Genomic DNA, 19241 nt, shown 5'->3' on the forward strand with positions numbered 1-19241 from the left:
GCGGCGGGCCGTGAGCGTGGCCGTGAGCCCGGCCGCCGGGCTGGCGGACGAGCGCGTGGAGACGCGGGTGGCCGGGCTGGGCCCGGGGCAGGCGGTGACGCTGCGGGCGGTGGCGGCGGACGAGCGCGGCTGCCTCTTCCAGTCGTGCGCGCACTACCAGGCCGACGGCCGCGGCGAGCTGCACTTGGGCACGGACGCCTCGCACGGCGGCGACTACACCGGCGTGGAGCCCATGGGGCTCTTCTGGAGCCTCGCGCCCGCCGGCATGGAGCGGCCCTACCAGCGTCTCCTGCCCCGCAGCACCGGCGCCCCCATGAAGGTGGAGATGCTGGTGCATGAGGGCCACAGCCGGCGCGGCGCCATGCCCGGGCCCGTCATGGCCAAGGCGCAGGTGGAGCGCTGGTTCACGGCGCCCGGCGTGCGGCGGATCCGCCTCAAGGAGGGAGGCGTGCGGGGTTCCCTCTTCCTGCCGCCCGGTGAGTGCCGCGCTGCGCTCAGGAACCCCATATTCTGGCTTGGCGGGGGGCCCTGCCGGGTCGTACCGAGGGGAGAGCGCTGCTGGCCCTGCTGCTGCCGAGGAACGGGCCTTAGCGGCCTTAGCACGTCCTTCCCCCCACCCAGGGCTCTCTGGCGATGTGGTTATGTTGTGGGTATTGCTGTTGCAATAGTTTACTTCAGAAAAGCTAATGCGCTTCCCTCATAGGAGCTTGTGCAAAGTTCTCCTGCAGCTTTTCATGCCGAGTAGGACCCACTTTAAAAAAATTTTTTTTCCTCCCTGTGAAATGCATGCTAATGTATGGAGCAGTGGAAGGTCACAGGAAACACACGTTTGTCACCCCTCTCTGTTATGCTAGAGCCAAAGAGCTCAGGTAAGTGTTGTTACTCTGGTTGCTCACTGGTTTTGTAAATACAAAATATGTTTTGTAGGGAAGTTCTGCCTGTGACACCTGTGCAATGGTCACGCTCCACCAGGTGCAATACTCAGGTTGACTCTGGTGAAGAAGGAAACGTTATGCTGTGTTGTGGTGCTTAAATTGTCAAGCCATGACTTCTGAGTGTTATCCTACCGTAACTCCCCTCTTATTTATAATAACTTGGTTCAGCAAAACATGTAAGCACAGCTTGTATGTACCTAAGTCTTTCAAGCAAATAGTTTCCAAACCAGTGATCTTATTCATTTAGTCATTAATCCAAAGTCCACCTAAGGAAAAACAACAAAAACAGTGGAGATTGAACTTTGTATTTTGGATCAAAAGTGTGGTCAGCATTCTGGATCCGCCAGTGTGGAGATCCCGTTGATCTGGTGAATTCTGCCTTAGAGAATGGGCAGAGCTTCTCAAAGCTCAGTGGGAATCTGGAGATATGCAAAGCAGAACTGTATTTGTCCTTTCAGGGAGTCCAGTGAAGTTATGAGGTTTCCACTATCTAGTGTGGCTTGTCCAAAATATTTTTGTTAAAGTATCGGGAAATGCCAGGTACTCATAGGTACCTCAGGAGTGTCAATGCACTTTTGTTTTAGAGTGGATCTATTCTCCGTTAGATAGCTGTAGTGATATGGCCCTGAATGATTCGGTGGTGACATCTGGTGGCCAATCAAACAAACAAAAAAAAGAAATGGAGGGTGGTGGGGGGCAACAAATGGATTATTTATAGTTGTCAGGATAGAATCCTGAGCTTGTTAGCTCAAATTTGCCAGTGTCAAATGGTAATATTCCAGCAAGACTCTGGCTACAAACACATGTCCACTAAAAGCTGTGGCTTGATTATTTCTGCAGCTCAGTGGGGTCATTCATATATATGTAGTGTGTATCTGTACATGTGTGTATATCAAGCACACACAACTGCACAGACACAGCGTTCAGCATTGCTCTCTGACTCTTCACACCTGTGGCAGCAGTTCTGCTGCCAACTGTTGCAGTGTTGTTGCTGAGCCAGAACAAGCAAATTGAGCTCTTTTCACCCAAGTGGCTCTTTGTTTTGCTTTTCTAAAAGCATTTTATTTCCAGAGTTTGTGCAAGTCTTGTAGAATTTATTTCTGTGGGTTCAATGTAATTGCTTCTTTAGTAATGTGCTTGCACTTTGCTAATTAAAGTATGAATTGCTTGTGGGGAAACATCTGACTTGGAGTATGATTGGTTTTAGGATGGAAAGTTAGGATTCTTAAAAACATATTAAAATATATTTATAGAACATACATTAATATAACAAACATTAAAAATGTTTGTTAATGTTTCCATGCTTTAGCAAAAGGTAAAGAGCTATTCCTGGTTTAAAAAAGTTAAGTTGCAGAACTAATTCTGTATTCTGCACTGTAGAAGTAGAAAAGCAATGAGTAATAATAAAGTGTGTTATGCCTACTGTATTTTCTCGTTCATGCTTCATGAGGTACTTTGCAGTGTCCTGGTTGATAACTTCATTGTCCTCTCTACCTCTTGATTTAATATAGGGGATGGCCCCTTCCCGGGAGTGATTGACATGTACGGTGATGAAGGAGGATTAGTTGAATTCAGATCCAGCCTCCTGGCCACCCGAGGTTTTGCTGCTCTTTCTCTGCCTTACTTTGACTTTGAAGATCTGCCAAAAGTCATGAAAGAATTCAAGCTTGAGTACTTTGAGGAGGCAGCGAGATTTCTACAGCGTCACCCGAAGGTGAGTGTAACATGAGGTTTCCTGAACAAGAACCTGGAGAGGATTCAGCAGTTGTGCCCCAGTAGCAGCAGTGATTTCATTCAGGTGTCAGTTTCTTTTGAGCAGGTTTTGGCACAGTAATGGAAAAAGCATAGGTTTGACACGTGCATGATTGCAGAGAGTGAATTTCCTTCTTCTACATAAGCAGATGTAGAACTAGCCGTTAAATTTCTGCTGGAAACTAGAAGATTCCTGATCATTAGAACAATGAAGTGCTAGAACTGCCTCTAAACAGGAGCAATGATTATAAAGATATACAACTTTAAAAATGGAAAGTAATTAACTTACAAAAAGATGGCAGAAAAGTGCTTAATAATCAGCAAGGGAATGGTTTTGAGGACTTAGGAAGTTGCTTTTAGTTTTACTTTTCAGTTTGGAAAAAGATGAGATTAAATACTACTCACCTGATTCTCAACATGTCATTTGTAAAATTACTTGCCTGAGATGTATATAGAAATAGACTGTACTTTCCTGCTACCTGTTCTGAAGGGGGTGAGGGCGGGGAAGAGAGAGAAAATAGCTGGATCAAAATACACAGTTGGAACTAGGTGAGGGCCAGGCGATGGTGTTTTCTGTACCTAGCATAAATACCGTGCCTGGTTTTTAATGGATTTAACATCTGCTGTCCTTGAAAAATAAGACACTTGGAGAGGAAGGAGCCTGGTTCCAGGCTGTAGCGTTCCATATCAATGATTAACCTAACCTTTTCATTAATCGACTCCAAAGGTATTTAATGGCTAATCCTATTGTAATGCATACTTTCTGTATTCCTTTCTCCCTCTGTTCCCTCCCCCGCTGACTTACCTGAAGGTGAAGGGGCCAGGAGTTGGAGTGATTGGGACTGGGAAAGGGGCAGAATTAGCGCTCTCCATGATCACCTTCCTGCCAGAAGTGGTGGCTGCTGTCTGCATCTCCGGCTGCAGCTCCAACACGGTTGCAGACCTTCATTATGGTGACATGACTCTGCCTGGGCTGCGCTTTGATATGAATAAGGTCAATGTTTCTGACACTGGTGTATTTGACACTTTTGAAGCTCTGGATGACCCAATGAATCCTGCTAATTCCCCCTGCACGATTCCTGTAGAGAAAGCTGAAGGTCACTTCCTCTTAGTGGTAGGAGAAGACGATCGTGTGTGGAAGAGCTCCTTATACGCTGAGCTGGCAATTGGGCGTCTGCGCCAGCACGGGAAAGAAAACTTTGAGCTCTTGAGTTACCCGGGAGCCGGCCACCGAATCGATCCTCCTTCCACTCCATTTTGCCAGGTAGCTGTGGATCGTGTTCTGGGCGTCCCTGTCATGGGAGGTGGGGAGAGCAAAGCACATGCCCGTGCACAGGAACACTCCTGGGGAAAGATTCAGGAGTTTCTGCGCCTCCATTTGAGGTGAACGCTTCGGTACCAGAAAGCTGCTGCTGAGTCACAGAGGACTGAGCTCAAGCCACCAAAATGACTAGGAAATTGGAGGGACTGACTGAGAAGAGGTCTGAAATGTGAAATTACCAAATGACAACTCGGTTACATGCAAAATAACAAACAGAATGGGAGGAGGAGAGTGGAAACGATGATGACAAGCTGCATTTTAGTACAAATTTGCAAGCCTGAATTAGTGTTGGTATCAAGAAACAGGTTTTGGAAGAGAGAGGTAGGTACTTTCTTGCCTGTAGCATTTTTGCCTTAAAGAATTTACCAACTCCATCTGCACAGTCAGAAATGGCAGACTGGTTCCCAAGAAGGTGGAATGATGGCAACCTATGGATGATAAACTTAGACATCAAAATGAAAAATGATTCAGGCTTTGGGTGTGAATTGAGCTACTTCAGCCCGCAAGTCTCCAATTTACAGCCAATTTATGTTTTTGCAATCTCTTCTATCTTTATGAAGCCAGGGATATTTATTTCTAATGAGTCTCTTTTACCTTCATTGGTCTTCTGCCAAATTAATCAATGCTTCTTTTCAAAAAAAAAAAAAAAAAAGTAAGAAAATGAAGAGAACTTTTACTGTCCTCTAGGGAGAATGGCAGTGCCAGCACTACCTTGAACTAGATGAAATGAGCAGGGACTCATTCATCAGATAGATGCTGCTATCATATCTTGGACCAGCAACTGACACTCAGGGTTATGAAAGTCCTGCTGGACTGCATGGCTAAATGTCACGTGAAACTCTTGCTCCTATCTTCATTACTTTTTTAATAGTAACACCAGACACTAAATTTTGGATTAGTTAATCCAAATTCATCATTTCTTTTCAGACCATTTATAGTTTTGGGTTGCTCTTCTCTCCAGTTAACTGTCATCATGCTCAGGTCTGTTAGCTTTGTTCTGCAGCTCAGTACTACTCCTTATTATCTGAGTGCAAGTCACGTGCTCATCACACACCATCATTTCCAACTGAAGAGTTCAGCTATTCACTCCTTACAAAATAAACCCAACTGTGCTCACTCCACCCCAAACTTCATCACAACCTGCCTCTCTACACGTTTTGGCTGAGGAGGCCTTGCCAGGGTCATTTCTGGCACTTGAACCCGCACTAAAACTGGCTGCCACCAAGTGCAGGATGGCAGCCCGCCGTGCTGTGCAGATTGGTGTTGCCCGGGCTTCGTGCCCTGCCTTTTTGCCAAAGCCACTCCAGGTCCCAGCCTCAAAGGAAGGTGTGTCTGGAGGTTTTCCTTTGCACTGCCCGCCCTCATCCTGTGTGTCCAGAGGTTTCCCTTTTTCTCTTTGCACTGCCCGACTTCAGCGTGTGGGTGTCAAGCAAGCGGAGCTCTAGCTGAGCGGCGCCTCCGCTTTGTTGCCGCCCGGTGCTGATGCCCACAGGATATCCAAGTAATACATGAGCAGAAGCTCCAGAGGCAGGAAGCAAGTGTTACCTTGTATTCGCAACAAAACCCAGGTAGCCTGAGAATCCCGAGACTAATCCCTAAACACAAACCTCTAACACAAGCTGTAGTAGCTACCAACAGGTCTATGCGATTTAAAAGAACTAACACCTCCTTTATTAAAATGCAAGGCTATGTAAGAATTCAAAATGTTTTGTTTATGAATGATTATGTTTGGAAAGGAGAGCAATATATTTTTTAAACAAGGAAGAAAAATTCAAGGAATGTAACTTCACTGTGGAAATACCATTAGGAGCAGGGCAGGACGCTCGTGGCCGAGATTATTTGCAGGAAGGCCCAGCGAAACGTGCCCTGCTTTGGCACTGGTGTTCTGTATGTTTACACTGCCACTTGGAGACCAAAGATGCATCGTGGACGCTCTGCGGATGATCTGTTTCCTGAATGGAGAGCACCAGGGATATTTTTAGTGCATGTTAAAAGGGGTGACGTGGCCTCAGTTGAAGGCATTATTTTTTACGCCGTTTCACACGCTTTACAGTGGCCAAGCTCCCCAGCGTTTTGCGGAGAACGCTACTCAGCTTCGCTTGCTGAAGTGGGCTGCATCTCGTGTGGCTCGGAGCCGCAGAGACGCTCTGTGGCGTGAGGGGTCGCTGCCGCGCCTGGAAACGCTGTTTTTCACGGATTGATTTCAATAAAACGCGTCTAACGCCGCCAGGGCCGTGTCTGCCTCTTGTCGCTGGGGGGAGGCGGGTGCAGGAGGGCGGTCCCGCCCCGCCCCTCCCCGTCCCACAATGCGCCTCGCGCCCCTTCCGGGAGGGGCCTCGCTGCGGGCGGTGCGACTCTATGGTCGCCAGGTGCGGTCGCCTGCGCGCCCGCCCCTCCCGCCGGCGCCGCGCATGCGCGCGAGGCCGCCGCGCCATAGCAACCGGAGCGTTAACGGTAGCAACGGCAATGGTGCGTGCGGGCAGCCCAGGGAGGCGCGGGGCGGCCCGCGGGCGGGAGCTGCGCCGGGCGAGGCGCGCTGGGGAGGATGGGGCCCGGCGGGCGCGGGCGCCCGGCTCCGCGGCGGCCTCCCCGAGTGTGGGGCCGGGGCTCGCGTCCCTCCGTCCCTCCGTCCTCGGGGAGGGACCGGGGCCCATCGGAGTGGCGGCGGTAGTGCCTTCCCCTCGGCGGCTGTTGGCGCTCGGGGGGAATGCTTAAAAAAGCAGGGAAAAAAAAAAAAAAAAGAAAAAGAAAAAGCTGCCGCAGCTTCTGCGGCTGCGGCACCTACGATTCCTGCGCTAACCGGCCTGGTTTCAGTTGCTGCGAAATTCTGATTTGCTTCACTTAAATACGTGAATAAATGTGTGCAAATGAAGGCAGAGTGTCCCTGTTTTGCTTCTTCATGGGATCTGAATTCTGTCGATGTTCTGTGTCAAAACATCCCGCGTCCAAAAGCTGTCTTTCTGTTTGGGGAGGGTAGGGGAATAGATTTATTTGGTTGTGATTTCTGGGTGCCTTCTCCTCTCCCCTGCTTCAGGTGCTGCCTGTCTGCTCCCTGCAGTGTGGGGGTGGCCATGCAGGGTTGTCACTTCAGCTTATGATCATTTGGAGATCCCAATGCTTGGAATGTATTTTAACCTAACTCCCGGTAGGAGAGCGTTCAAGGTGCAGGTAGCAGGCACCTGAAAATAGGCTCTTCAGAGGTTTTTGTCAAGCAAGGTCCTTTGGCAGAAGATAGTGTGATTGGTCCAAAAATATTTCAAAAACCTTTCAAGGAGCTGAGCAAAATCCCCAGCACATGTATTGATAAGCCACTTCTGCTGATCTTTGCATTTCCTACGTACTTTCTTATAATACTGATCAGGTATTATGAGTGGAAAGGCAAGTCTATAGAGCTGAGGAGAAGAAACTGCTGCTTGTGTTCACGTGGATCACTAGCTTCAAAATTCAGTCTGGTTCTGGCGTCACTTTGGAACAGATGCAGGCTCTGTACCCATATACAAGATTGTGTTTAACGGTGGGTGGCTGTGATCTCACACCCAGCTGCCACAGCAAAGGACTAGCACAACTGTTGCCTTTTTATCACTGGCTCCAGAATTTCCAGGGTTTTGGAGCAGTAACTTCATAGTTCTGCGAGGTGAAGGAATTACCCAAAAGGTTTTGGGTGGAAGTCAGTTCATTGATTTTAACCTACACAGTCTTGTCTTTTTTTTTTTTTTTTTTCTCTATTTGATTACCTGAAAAACTGCCTCAATCCACATTTTGTAGAGCTGTGCTGAAGAGCAGTAGAGGTTTTCAAGCTAGAGTCTTCATGATTTAATAGGAAAGATACTGTTGAGCAGCTGCTATGAATGACCAGTCTCGGTGGAAACATTTTCATTCAAAAAACCTCTCAGAACATTCTTAAAGTTTAGCATATGCCAGAGTTACTCTGTGCTAGTGGTTAGGGATGGGGATAGTCATTTGGCTTTGGTGAAACTCCCAGTGTGATCCCAAAGAGTCAGCGACAATAGAAAGTTGGCCAGCAGATTGATCTGTAAAAAAAAACCTTGTAGAGTCGCTCTTAGATATTTTTTAACTGTGTAGTGTATGTTTTTCAATAACATAATGTGACTGGACGTAAAATAAAGAGAAGTGAATATAAACATTCCAGACTGCCCTTGAGATTTGCCGAGATGAGCCTCATTTTCCTCAGTGAATCGTAACAGCCTTTATCTTAATGCCTCTTCACTGACTTTCAAGACAGGGCAGGAAGTTGCATAACACATAGTGATAGAAAGCATGTTCTTAAGAGAAGGAGGTCATATTTTTAGTATAGTTACTTCTAACTGATGTGGATTTCATCAGCAAAAGTAACAAGCAGTGTCCCTAACCCATTCTGCATCCCAGGTAGAGAATAAGATCACAAGGATAATGTGCTTATATGAAGTCAACCCACCCCAGAAAATAAGAAGCACTAAGGAGTGGTGCACATTCCTACTTGTTAGAAACAGCTGTGGGAAGGTAATGGAGGGAAGTGGGAGAAAGGGGTGGACAAGCATGAGAAGGAGTGAAACGGGAGAGGAAACTTGTTTGCAGTGAAACAAAAATGCTGTGAATGTTAATTTTAATTTCATTTATTTTTAGGCAAAAGCAACAACTATCAAAGAAGCTCTAGCCAAATGGGTAAGTGCTAGTACAAAAGTACAAACTTTTGTAACAAGTATGTTTATTTGACACAGCTGCTGCTATCATAAATATCACAAAGTAAAATTTTTATTACTAATATGAATGTACAGTTAATTCTGTTAACATTTCTTTGTGTTCTTTTTAACTATATGGCTGGTAAAGATAAGTCAGTTTTGCTGTCTTGCCTTGTTCTGCTGAATATGCATTGACAGAAGGCCTGAAGCTACAAAGAGAGCCAGGATATCAATTTGGGATCTCTTGTATTTTAATGATGCTCCGTTCAGTTTACCTGAGTATATTCCTCTTCCCTCCCACGGAATAGAGAGGTATGAAACGCTGACTCTGGTGCAGTCAGTGGGGCATCTGCCATTGCCTTGTGTCAGTGCTCAAATGGGTGGAGAGAGGAAAAAACAACTTCTAGTGGCTTCACATCAACATGTAACAGTTGCATGTTTAATTAGTGGTGTAGAGTAAGTTTTGCTCTGGTATGTCGATGTTCTTCTGCAGCAAGGATACACAGGTCTCTCGTATTGTCCACTGTGCAAAGCATAGCTCAGAATGAGTTTCCTGCCTTTCCCCTTCAAGCACACCGTTATTCCAGTCACTGGGTGTGACTGAGCTGGTCCTGTAGCCTTCTAAAAAGCTGGTGTTTGGGGAGGCCGTGTCCTTTTGGATGTGGTATAGGATGCCTTTGCGGTCAGGGTCACAGTTCACTGGCGTTGGTGAGAATTTCCCCCCAGTCTCAGTGAATTTCAGGCTAGCACATAGATGGGCCCTTCTAGCTCTGTCCAGCTGTTAGAGCAACAGCACAAACAGTTCTGGTCTCCAAAAGGTCTTTATATGACGTAGTGTGGGCAAGTCCAGTTGAAAGCCAGAAGGTCCTTGCCACCAGCTTAAGGCACCGCACTATAATTGAAGATTTCTTCCTTTTTGTGTCTTATCATTGTTTAGTACCTTCAGTATTTTTTTTCTTTTGCAAGGTGCACTGATATATCCCACAAGGTTCACTCCTGTCCTAAGAGGCAAAATGCAACATTTTGTGGAAACTAGCGTTATTAGAGATGTGAATTGTTTAAAAAAAAGGAAAAAAAAAAAGCTATTTTTCTATTTTCTTCTCTCCAGAACCATAACTCCCTGTCCCTAATTAAATATTTTACATCTGCTCTTCCATCATATGTTTTGTAAAGAAAATAAAATAATTCCAGTGAGTTTTTATTAAGTAGGAAGTGCTGAATTTGCTTTCCTGTCCATGCTGTTTTGGTAGAGTTTTAACTCTTCATTTTCCTGCTCCTAATCTGAATCCATTTGACTTGTAAAATTGGATCTGATGGATCTGATGTTCAGCTGCATTCCAGATATTTTTCTTCCCCTCAGCATAAGAGTCTGCTTATGCCCTGCTTCAAGTCAGGATGAAGTTAGTTAACTTAAAAAATCTTTAACTTGGCAATCAGGAATCCTTCTAAAATGTCTGTTCTTCTGATTTTCTTTCTTTTTTTTTTCTTTCTTTTTTTTTTTTCCTGTGGATTGTTGTTGGGGTGCTTCATCCAACCTTCTTTTTTTTTCCTGAACTGAGTCGGAGTTGGGATAAATTTTCTTCTGCAGGTGCTCACTCCTGGCTACAGTCTGTGTTGGGAGCTCCTTCCCTTTCATGTTTTTAAGAAACAAATCATTTCATTGATTGGTATAGACAGATAGATTATAAATTGAGTATAAATGCAAATAAATATAGTATTATCTGTCTTCTTAGAAAGGGAAATAGGACTTTTTTTCACCATATTCTAGAATAACATCTGATATGCTTCCTATTTTGTGAAGTGTTAGTGGTGAGTAAAAGATCATCACACTCCTTTTGAACAGTGTGAATGTGTGGAGCAAGCCACCTGAAGTGCTTGGGACATATAAGATATAATGCAAAACTTATTTTGCATTTCAATTATTTTGAACAATCATATGGAGTATTACGTATGGTTATTGAGGTATAGAGTCAATGCCTCATCTTACACTATGAGATTATGGAATACTTCTTGGATGCAACTCATTTTATTCTAAAGCAGACCTATAAAATAAGCTCGATCTCAGCTTTCTCTCTTTTAAATTATCTGAGAATAATAATCTGAAAAAAGAATACTGTCTTTCTAATAGATTTCTCCTGTGTTAATGGACCCCCAGTCTTCCCACTGAACACTGCGTGAACTGACAAAATGCTCTTTGTTCTGCCGAGGAAACAGCTGTCAAAACTGGTGTTTCCCCTAAATAAGTTCTTGTTGCAAGTGTTTCTCAATAATCACCATCAGTTCAGAATTTTAAAATCTATGCAGCTTTTAGGTAAACACACCTAAATGATGAAGTTAGGATCATTTTCTGAAGCTCTGAACTTACCAAAGTATTTCGTTCTCTAGAAAACTATCAACCTAAATTATAACTAGGAAATTTGCCGTTTGCTTTATTCCCTAAAACATGAAATCTTCTCCTTTTCTTAAATGACTTTTTTTTTAGCTCTCTTAATTATTTCTAACCAGCATTTGATAATCCATAAACGAAATTTAATCAATCTAGCTTCAGAATTCTCTCCTCTTTGCTCTATATTTTATTTTTCTTTATTTGGTAAGAGTGTAAACTGTTTGTCTTTTAATGCATGTGTTGCTTAGGAAGTATAGCTGCCTGCAAGGAATTACCATGTCAGCTCATGCTGACCTCATGAGCGTGACTTCAAACTACCACCAAAGCTGGAGAAGGAGTCACAACATGATGTTCCTGAGGAGCATCTGGGAATGGTCCCAAATGGTTAAAACCATGAAAAGACTTGGGAAAATGCAGTTGAGTTTTCAGCAGTTTAAGCTGTGCTGGGCAGCTGTAACTGTGAGGAAGCAGAATGAGTAGCTTAGCCCTGAATTTTTGCCAATGAGTTTTCTGGATGAATTGGAAAGGTGGTTTCTCTGGAGGAGTTTTTAGGTATCTGCTTCTGTGACGGATTGGCCTTGGTTTAGTCTCCATGGAAGTGTTTTGAGTCAGCATTGCAAACCTCTAGCTAAGCCAGTCTCCATTTCATTTTAGCAGAGTATAACTGAATCTAGTTGCTCAAGTGTAGCACTCTCTTTAAAATAAAGAAAGTCTTCTTTAAAATAAAGAAAGTGTATGCAATGTACAAGTGGTTTAGTACCTTGGAAATAAGCAAGCCTTCTCCTCTTTACTTGCCTTCACCTGACCCCTTTAAAAAAAAAAAAAATTCCAGACTATATCTGTGATTGAAATTGGGTTGTTGGGGCTGAGGTGTCATTCAGAAAAGCAACACACATCGTATGTTAATATGAATAATCAAAATGCTTTCTTGTTTCACAACTAGCTTATAGCAATATATCAGCATTAATCTGTAATAATTAATCTATAATAACTGCATGTACCAATGAGTATATTCTTTGCCTTCTCTTTTCTTTAGGAAGAAAAGACAGGACAGAAGGCTTCAGAGGCAAAGGAGGTGAAACTCTATGGCCAGATTCCTCCTGTGGAGAGGATGGATGAATCTCTCTCCACACTTGTTAACTGCGAGTAAGTTCTGTTAAAAACAAATGTTTTCTTTCCTTTGTATTAATTTTCAGTTGTTCTGTGGTCCCATATCCTACTCCTACCTCCTCCTGATATGCAAACGTGTATCTACTGTATTTAAATGTGTCCTTCAAAGCAGCACCTTTGTTTTCTTGTCCTTTTCTCCCTTTCTTCCTTTCTTTATTTTCTACCATTTCCCTTATGTTTTCCTTCCACACGCAGTTCTTGCTTATTTGAGGTTTCCCCTACAATTCTTGTTACTTAAATATGTTTAGAGAAGATTATGTGTTAATATTTGTCCTTAGAAAATTAGCAGGTTGTTCACTAGGATAGGGGTCTAAGTCTGGACTCTACCAACTAGCAGACACACTTACAATACCTTTATTTATTTTTCTTTGGCATTCTAAACCAGAGTCCGTGATACCGCCTCCACTTGGGCTCTTTCTGTCCTCACTGACAACAAGTGCAGCTCCTTGCAGAGATATCTCTGTGTCTCTGAGTAGCAGAGCAACATGGTTGCTGTTTAACTGCCCAGATTGCTTTAATAATATCTATGTTTGAAATGGGAAGTGAGAGAAAAATAAACCTAACTAGGATTTTCAGAGAGAAATTCCTACCTTTCCAGAAGGAAATGGCAGCTCCCTTTTTAAGGCTAGACAAAAAGATTTAATGTAAATTACTGGTGATAGTTTGCTAGAAGCTAAATAAAGTTGCAGAAATATTGATGGCTTGAGGATATTATAAGTCTGTTCACATGTTTAGTTGGTTTACTGTCTAATGGGAGAGAAATAAATTGTAATTTATTCCTATGCAGTGGTGTTTGTAAGTGGAAGTCTTCTGATCAAGTGATCCCTCTTAGACTGTCAGCATAAAAGTGATTGATTATTCTTGTTTCTAAAGGAAGCTGTCACTGTCCACAAACTGCATTGAAAGAATCGCCAACTTGAACAGCCTCAGTAAGTGACAAGCCAGTGGCTGCCTGCATTCCATTTCTAGCTGCTTGGATTGGACATAAGGACAAGTCTTATCCTTATTCATTCCTTTACCTTAGAAAATGACACGTGATTTTTAAAATTTCTATTACTGGACAATGCATGTCTAGCAGTAATGGTGTATTAAAGCATGTATCCATGTGCACTAGTCTTGGCAGTTGCCCAGTGCAAGTTTAGCAGTAACACAAAATCCATGAAGAAAACAGCTTTACACCTTGCAGTAGGCCCGGGTTCATCTGTGTGTTTCTGAGCTGTCCACCATGGAGCAGACATTCCTGGTGATCTGTGGATATAGAGAGTTTTTGCTTCTCTTATGTCATTCTGTTTTAATGCAGCTTGCTCAGAATGCAAATATTTTTAGAAGTAGAAAGTGTTTTTTTTTTTTTTTTTTTAATGAGACTTAAAGTATCTTCTTGCAACTGGAAAATAATTTTATTAATAAGGTGTTTCATCTCTTGCAGAAAATTTGAGAATTCTGTCTTTGGGGAGAAATAACATAAAGAACTTGAATGGATTGGTATGTGCTTTTTAGCATTAACTAATATTCACTAACAAAATGGGGTGTGCTCTTGAATTTGAATCACTGAGCTCCCCTTATTGCCTGACCACTGACCATTCCTTTCTTTTTCTCCTTTCACTATGATCTTTTATCTTTTCACCCTCTCTCATTCTGCTTCTGAATTTTCTAATTCTCTTCCTTTTTTTTTTCCTTTTTTTTTTCTTCTGTACTCTCTTCCAGTTTGGAGATTTTCCAGGGATATAATTTACTGCTTAAAAGGTTACTACAAGGGGGAAAATTTTATTTTTGATGATGAAAAGCAGAGCTTTTATTTTAAAACGGTTCAGGTTGGTAAGGCACTTTAAATTCAACTAGCTTTACATGAAAATATTTTGTGCTAACATTTGGAATATGGAATTTTCTTCCAGAAGATACTTGGAATATGGGTCATCACATGACTGCCAATATTTGTAGTAAACCCATGGCTCATGAGTGCTACTTTTTACAGGTAACTGGCACTCAGAGCATTGTGGCTTTGGGGGGGCAGATGGTGACTGACTGTGAAGCAGAGAAGAGATTGTTGGGGAAAAACAATTTTGTATCAATTTTCTTACATTTGTATTAATGGCAGAAGAATTATTTTTTATCATCTGATCAGTTTAGCCTAACGAATATAGAAAAATATGGGATGTATGTTTTCTTCCTCAAAGCTGGTTTCATGTTTCTCCTCCAGAATGTCTCCCCTCAGCGCTGTTCCTGCCTTCAGAGATGCCATATCTCTTAAATATGAAATGTACAGTCAAAGTGTGATTGTTGGTTTAAAAGAATACCTCTGTTTTCAAGGGAATTATGAAAGCAGTTTCTGGCCTACAGATGAAAACATACATGCACCTGAATATATTCAGTCCCTCATACTGTATAAAAATCCCTCTAAAGTGGCTGTTGAATTGCGATTACAGTACACAAACAGTCAAATTAGTCTCCTCTGAGCCCATACCTTAGGAACAACTGCTCCAGTCAGCTGTTCCTTGTATTATTCTACTATTGTGACTTCTTTCCTCCTGAACATGTTTTTAGATTCTTTGCACTTAATTCACACGGGTATCTGTCATAATTAGGGACCTGCTTGGAAGGATATGAGGACCAATATACATTAGTATTTTATTACCTGAGATGATTTGGACAGTGTGAAGAAGAGAGAAGCTGAAGAATAGGGGAGACTTCTCTTCACTTACCTGAGTCCGCCTGTCGTTTTTCAGGAGGCAGTTGCAGACACTTTGGAGGAGCTGTGGATCTCGTACAACTTCATCGAGAAGCTAAGGGGGATCCGTGTAATGAAGAAGCTGAAGGTTCTCTATATGTCAAATAATTTGGTGAAAGACTGGGGTAAGCCAGGCCTGTTTCTTCTGTAACTTCTTACACTCTTATGAAGAACATGTAGGTTAAATCAGTAAGTGGAAAATAGTTCTGTTTGCTCTAGGGACTAACTTCTACTGACAACCCTACAGAGATGCACAGAATTCCTATATTTTTGTGCATGCAAGAGATTGAAATAGTTAGAAAATAGCTGAAAATTTGAAATTAATTTCTGAGCCCCATAGATTTTGCCTTGAACTATCTTTCTCTTATTTTAAAATGCATGCCTGCTCTTTAACTTAATGCCCATGTTTGCTCAGACAGTCCCCATCCTCTTGTGTCCCATACTATTTGTGTTTGTGTCGACTGTGAAAGAAAGCTTTGCTGCGGATGTACTTTCCATGTCCCACAATTTGGTTGGTGTTCTCACATTTGTGGTTGCAGCAGAGTTTGTGAGGCTGGCAGAGCTGCCCTTGCTGGAGGATCTGGTGTTTGTAGGCAATCCGCTACAAGAGAAGTACGCCTCCGATCAGAAGAACAGCTGGATTGAAGAGGCAACCAAACGAGTGCCCAAGCTGAAAAAGCTAGATGGTGAGTTTGGGGCATGAGGCAGCTGGTAAATTAGTAGCTTAATATGGAAAAGTGAAATAAATCATAGCCTCCAAAATATATGTGTGAATATGTAATATTCCTCCTTCCTCTCACTGAATTTTTATTCAGAAGTAGAGTAGCTTTTGACAGCTGAGTTTTGCAGCCCTGGCCTCAGGATCTTCTGAAAGGGTCTGAGAGATTTCACAGTGTTAAATCTCTGCAGCTGGACTTGGTCCTTGAAGTTGTCCATTTCCAGCACCATTTAAGGAACTAAAACATATGTATGTTTATTTTTAATACCAGTTTGAAGTTCACTTGTGGAGTTCACACATTAAACTCCACATTGTGTAGTTTTATACTTATATGTTTAGCATTAAATAAATAAACAAGGGTTTCATCTGCCCTTAAGTGGAATTAGAGGTTTTGTGACCAAGTCGAGTTACAGTTTTTCCAGATAAAGATGGTGATATGGAGGAATGGGGATATATAAATATACATACACACACACACACACACACACACACACATATATATATATATATATATATTTTTTTTTTTTCTCTGTTTTGCTTCTGGTGCAAGGACAAATTTTCAAAACTTCACCCAGGTTCCCAAATATGCCCCCTGTTTATTTAGGCATGTACTTTACTGTGCTACTTCAGTGTGCTGGGAACTCGCCTGTACCATTGAATCTTGCCAGCATGGAGAAAATGTGCAGTTTGATGCTCTCGGGGGTTTGGGGGCTGTTAGCCCCCTGCAGCTTGTTCTCGAGCACATCACTGGGAGGTGGTATCCTCAGCCTGGACTTGGGTTGTGTGGTATTCATAGCTTATATAGGGTATGTCCATACTGTGCAATGCAGCTTTAGTTCATGACACCTAAGGTAGCGCCCAGAAGGTGCAACCATGGAGCTTCTTGGGTGCTCACTAGAATTCAGTGTTTGGTGCTATATTTTGTAGTATCCTAGTTCAGCATCTTTGGGGATGTAGCCTGTGCATTATGACGTGAAAGTGGCAGTACAAAGTATTGTATATATGCAATATATACATACATATATATATACATGTATATATAATATGCATATATATACAACGAGGAGCTTGTTGGATGCTAGAACTGGAACATCACGCTGAATATCCCAGTGACCAGGTTAGGCTGAACTTTGTGGGTCATGCTTTAATACTTCTTTACTTTCAGTATCTTTTTGCTACTTAAGAAGTTAGAAAAGCATCCCAGAGAAGATCTCTCTAGTTGAGACATTCAGTTATGAAACAAGTTGGTGTCTACAGTCAGAAGCAGTGGCAGCAAATAGTTGTGCAACATTTTGTTCGGTCTGAGAGTCTAAATAAGTTTTCAGGTGTATCAGTATCAGCTGCCTTACTGTGTATAATCTGTATGGAAATCTTTACAGATACGTTGTTCTTCTCTCTCTTTCTCTTTTAGGCATCCTAGTTATAAAACAAGAAGATGAGGAAGAAGGAGGAAACTGATAAAGCTTTCTTGTTGGGTATTTAATTATTTAAGTATCCAGAATGGCTCAGCACATAGAACTTTTATATAAATCTCTGTTTTGAAGAAAACCTTTGGGCGACTTTTAAAAGACTAGCTTATCTCCATGGTCTCTCACTTGAATTGTTTTCCAAAATCTGGGCACACAAATTTGTCAATCTCATGTCACCTTCTGAGGAGACCAGTGGAGCTGAGTTTATCTAACTAACAAGAGATCGTCACCTAAAATAGTTCCTAACTCTTTTAAATCCCCGATTAGTGATGCTTATTGTTCACTCTTGGGTTATAGCAATTTCAGCTTAAGTGCAGCTGGCCAACGTTATCATTTGAAACCCTGAGGCCAAGGGCACAGCACTGTGTTTTAGAGAGACTTTACAGGCTTTGTTCAGTTTAATTTTGTCATGGGAATCCCTTAATATTGGCAATACATGAGTTTGCCTTTTCTGCTCCTAAACTGTTATGCCAAAAAGGCTCAGTAGTGGTGGACCTGTGCACAGAAGAAAAGGTGTTGGTCTGATGATCTCTTGCTGCTGGCCCTAAGTCTTGAATTGGTTTTCTTGCATTCAGCGATTAACTTCATTGCTTAGAAAGCCATCTATCATTTTGTATGTATTTATTTATTTGAAAGAAGCAGTAGCACCTTTTTACACAGTTTCAGGTGAGACTAAAACTATTTACTTTTTTTTTAATTATTTGTTTCTTATAAGGCAGTACTTTAGATACTTTAATACTTATAAGACAGTATTTTAGATTGGAATATTTAGTCTGTTTGCAGCTGGCTCAGAGTTTCTTTTTGGTTGATGTGGGGACAATCCTTCTTGACTCTGGAGCTTTCATAAACAAGGCAGGCTACTAATCACAAGCAAACAGGGAACGAGAGACCTGGCTTTGAGCCTCTTGGGTTGCAGGACCCCTGCCTCCCTTCTGAAGCACAGATGGAGGCAGTGTGTGAAAGGCTTATGTGGTTAGTGGGGAACGAGAGAAGAGGTGGGAAGTAGGCACTGGGAAATAAATACTGAAGTGTTAAATGTGCTGAAATGCAGGGAAAATAGATTTGTAAAGCCCCCATATGTGGCAAGTAACTGATTTGCAGCAAAAAGCAATAAGTACTGATGAAGACATATATCTGATTGCACTGCTGGGGGCCAATAGTGACTATTTTTCTTCCCTTTAGAGAGCAGATGACCTATAAACGTTTTTCTGCCACTTTTTTTTAAGCTTTTCTTCTTTCTCTTGGTACCATCTTTGTTTACATTGTAATGGCAATGAGTCTATTTGCTGGTTCCAGAAGGATGCAGAAGGGATGGAGGCAGAACTCGGCTTCGAGTGATGCGGTTGGTGGAGGTGTCACAGGGTGGTGGAGATCGCGGCAGTCGGGCAGAGAAGAGGAGGGCTCAGGAAGTTGGCGCAGGCAAGAGCGGGTTCAGCTCGGCTCCTGTTCACCTGAACAGGGCAGCGGGGACGAGGGGCAGGCCAGTGCCGTGGTGAATCCTCCAGCAAGGCTTTTTATAGAGCTAAATACGATCTAATAATGTCCGTTTACAAAGGCAGAGTTAGGTACTTCAAGTATTATATTTTTGGCTATTTTGTGACTTTCTGAGAACAGAATATGAATTTGGGATTGTGTTGTGTACTTTGAACAAACCTTGGGTTCCAGTGATGAGACTCGAAAGCTAAGAGCAGCTCCTGGCTCTGGCGGGTGACTAATGCAGTGTATCCATTGTGCCCAGAAGAGTTTTGGCAAGAGGTGGTTCATAAAGTTGTCTTCATTCGGTGGCCAGTTGGCATCAGCTCTTCTCACAGATCAACAGCACAAATTCTCTAGCTCTTCTTCAGGGCTGCATTATAAATACCTCAGAAGTTCACAACTGAAGGAATTCACAGCTAGGAATCTCGTTGCAACAGCAGCAAGGTGCTTTTGAGTACAGTCCTGCAAGGTGCTTTTGAGTACAGTCCTGCTCCCTTTCGCCCGTCATTCAGTGATAAATTCCAGTATAAAACCTAACCCCTTCTGATAAAAAATATCAGTCTCAATAGAAATAGTATGGTAAGAAAAAGATAGAATAATAATAATAAAA

General features: G+C 42.7%; 2 protein-coding genes across 2 annotated transcripts; both read left to right on the plus strand.

Annotated features, from left to right (window-relative positions):
• Positions 1-4: 4 nt before the first annotated feature.
• LOC112942463 (acyl-coenzyme A amino acid N-acyltransferase 2-like) lies at positions 5-5977 on the plus strand (the record flags this gene model as incomplete). Its single annotated transcript, XM_026033405.1, has 3 exons — positions 5-476; positions 2447-2649; positions 3499-5977. Coding segments are annotated over 3 exons (1251 nt in total), but the record flags the coding sequence as incomplete, so codon positions are not given.
• Positions 5978-6451: 474 nt separating this feature from the next.
• On the plus strand, positions 6452-18763 carry DNAL1 (dynein axonemal light chain 1). The gene is made up of 8 exons (XM_026033471.1): positions 6452-6477; positions 8632-8670; positions 12110-12219; positions 13117-13172; positions 13670-13725; positions 14967-15093; positions 15508-15654; positions 17098-18763. The coding sequence occupies exons 1-8, from the start codon at positions 6475-6477 to the stop codon at positions 17142-17144; spliced, it is 585 nt and encodes a 194-aa protein (XP_025889256.1). The 5' UTR covers positions 6452-6474; the 3' UTR covers positions 17145-18763.
• Positions 18764-19241: the final 478 nt, after the last annotated feature.

Source organism: Nothoprocta perdicaria, unplaced genomic scaffold (genome assembly GCF_003342845.1).
Source record: "Nothoprocta perdicaria isolate Ctin4 unplaced genomic scaffold, notPer1 scaffold_129, whole genome shotgun sequence".
Lineage (NCBI taxonomy): Eukaryota > Metazoa > Chordata > Aves > Tinamiformes > Tinamidae > Nothoprocta > Nothoprocta perdicaria.

Bases quoted from the DNA above. Each gene is read 5' to 3' on its own strand.
- DNAL1 (XM_026033471.1), top strand. The intron at 8,671-12,109 runs GTAAGTGCTAGT...TCTTTTCTTTAG, and splicing joins AAGAAGCTCTAGCCAAATGG to GAAGAAAAGACAGGACAGAA. The intron at 15,655-17,097 runs GTGAGTTTGGGG...TTTCTCTTTTAG, and splicing joins CAAGCTGAAAAAGCTAGATG to GCATCCTAGTTATAAAACAA.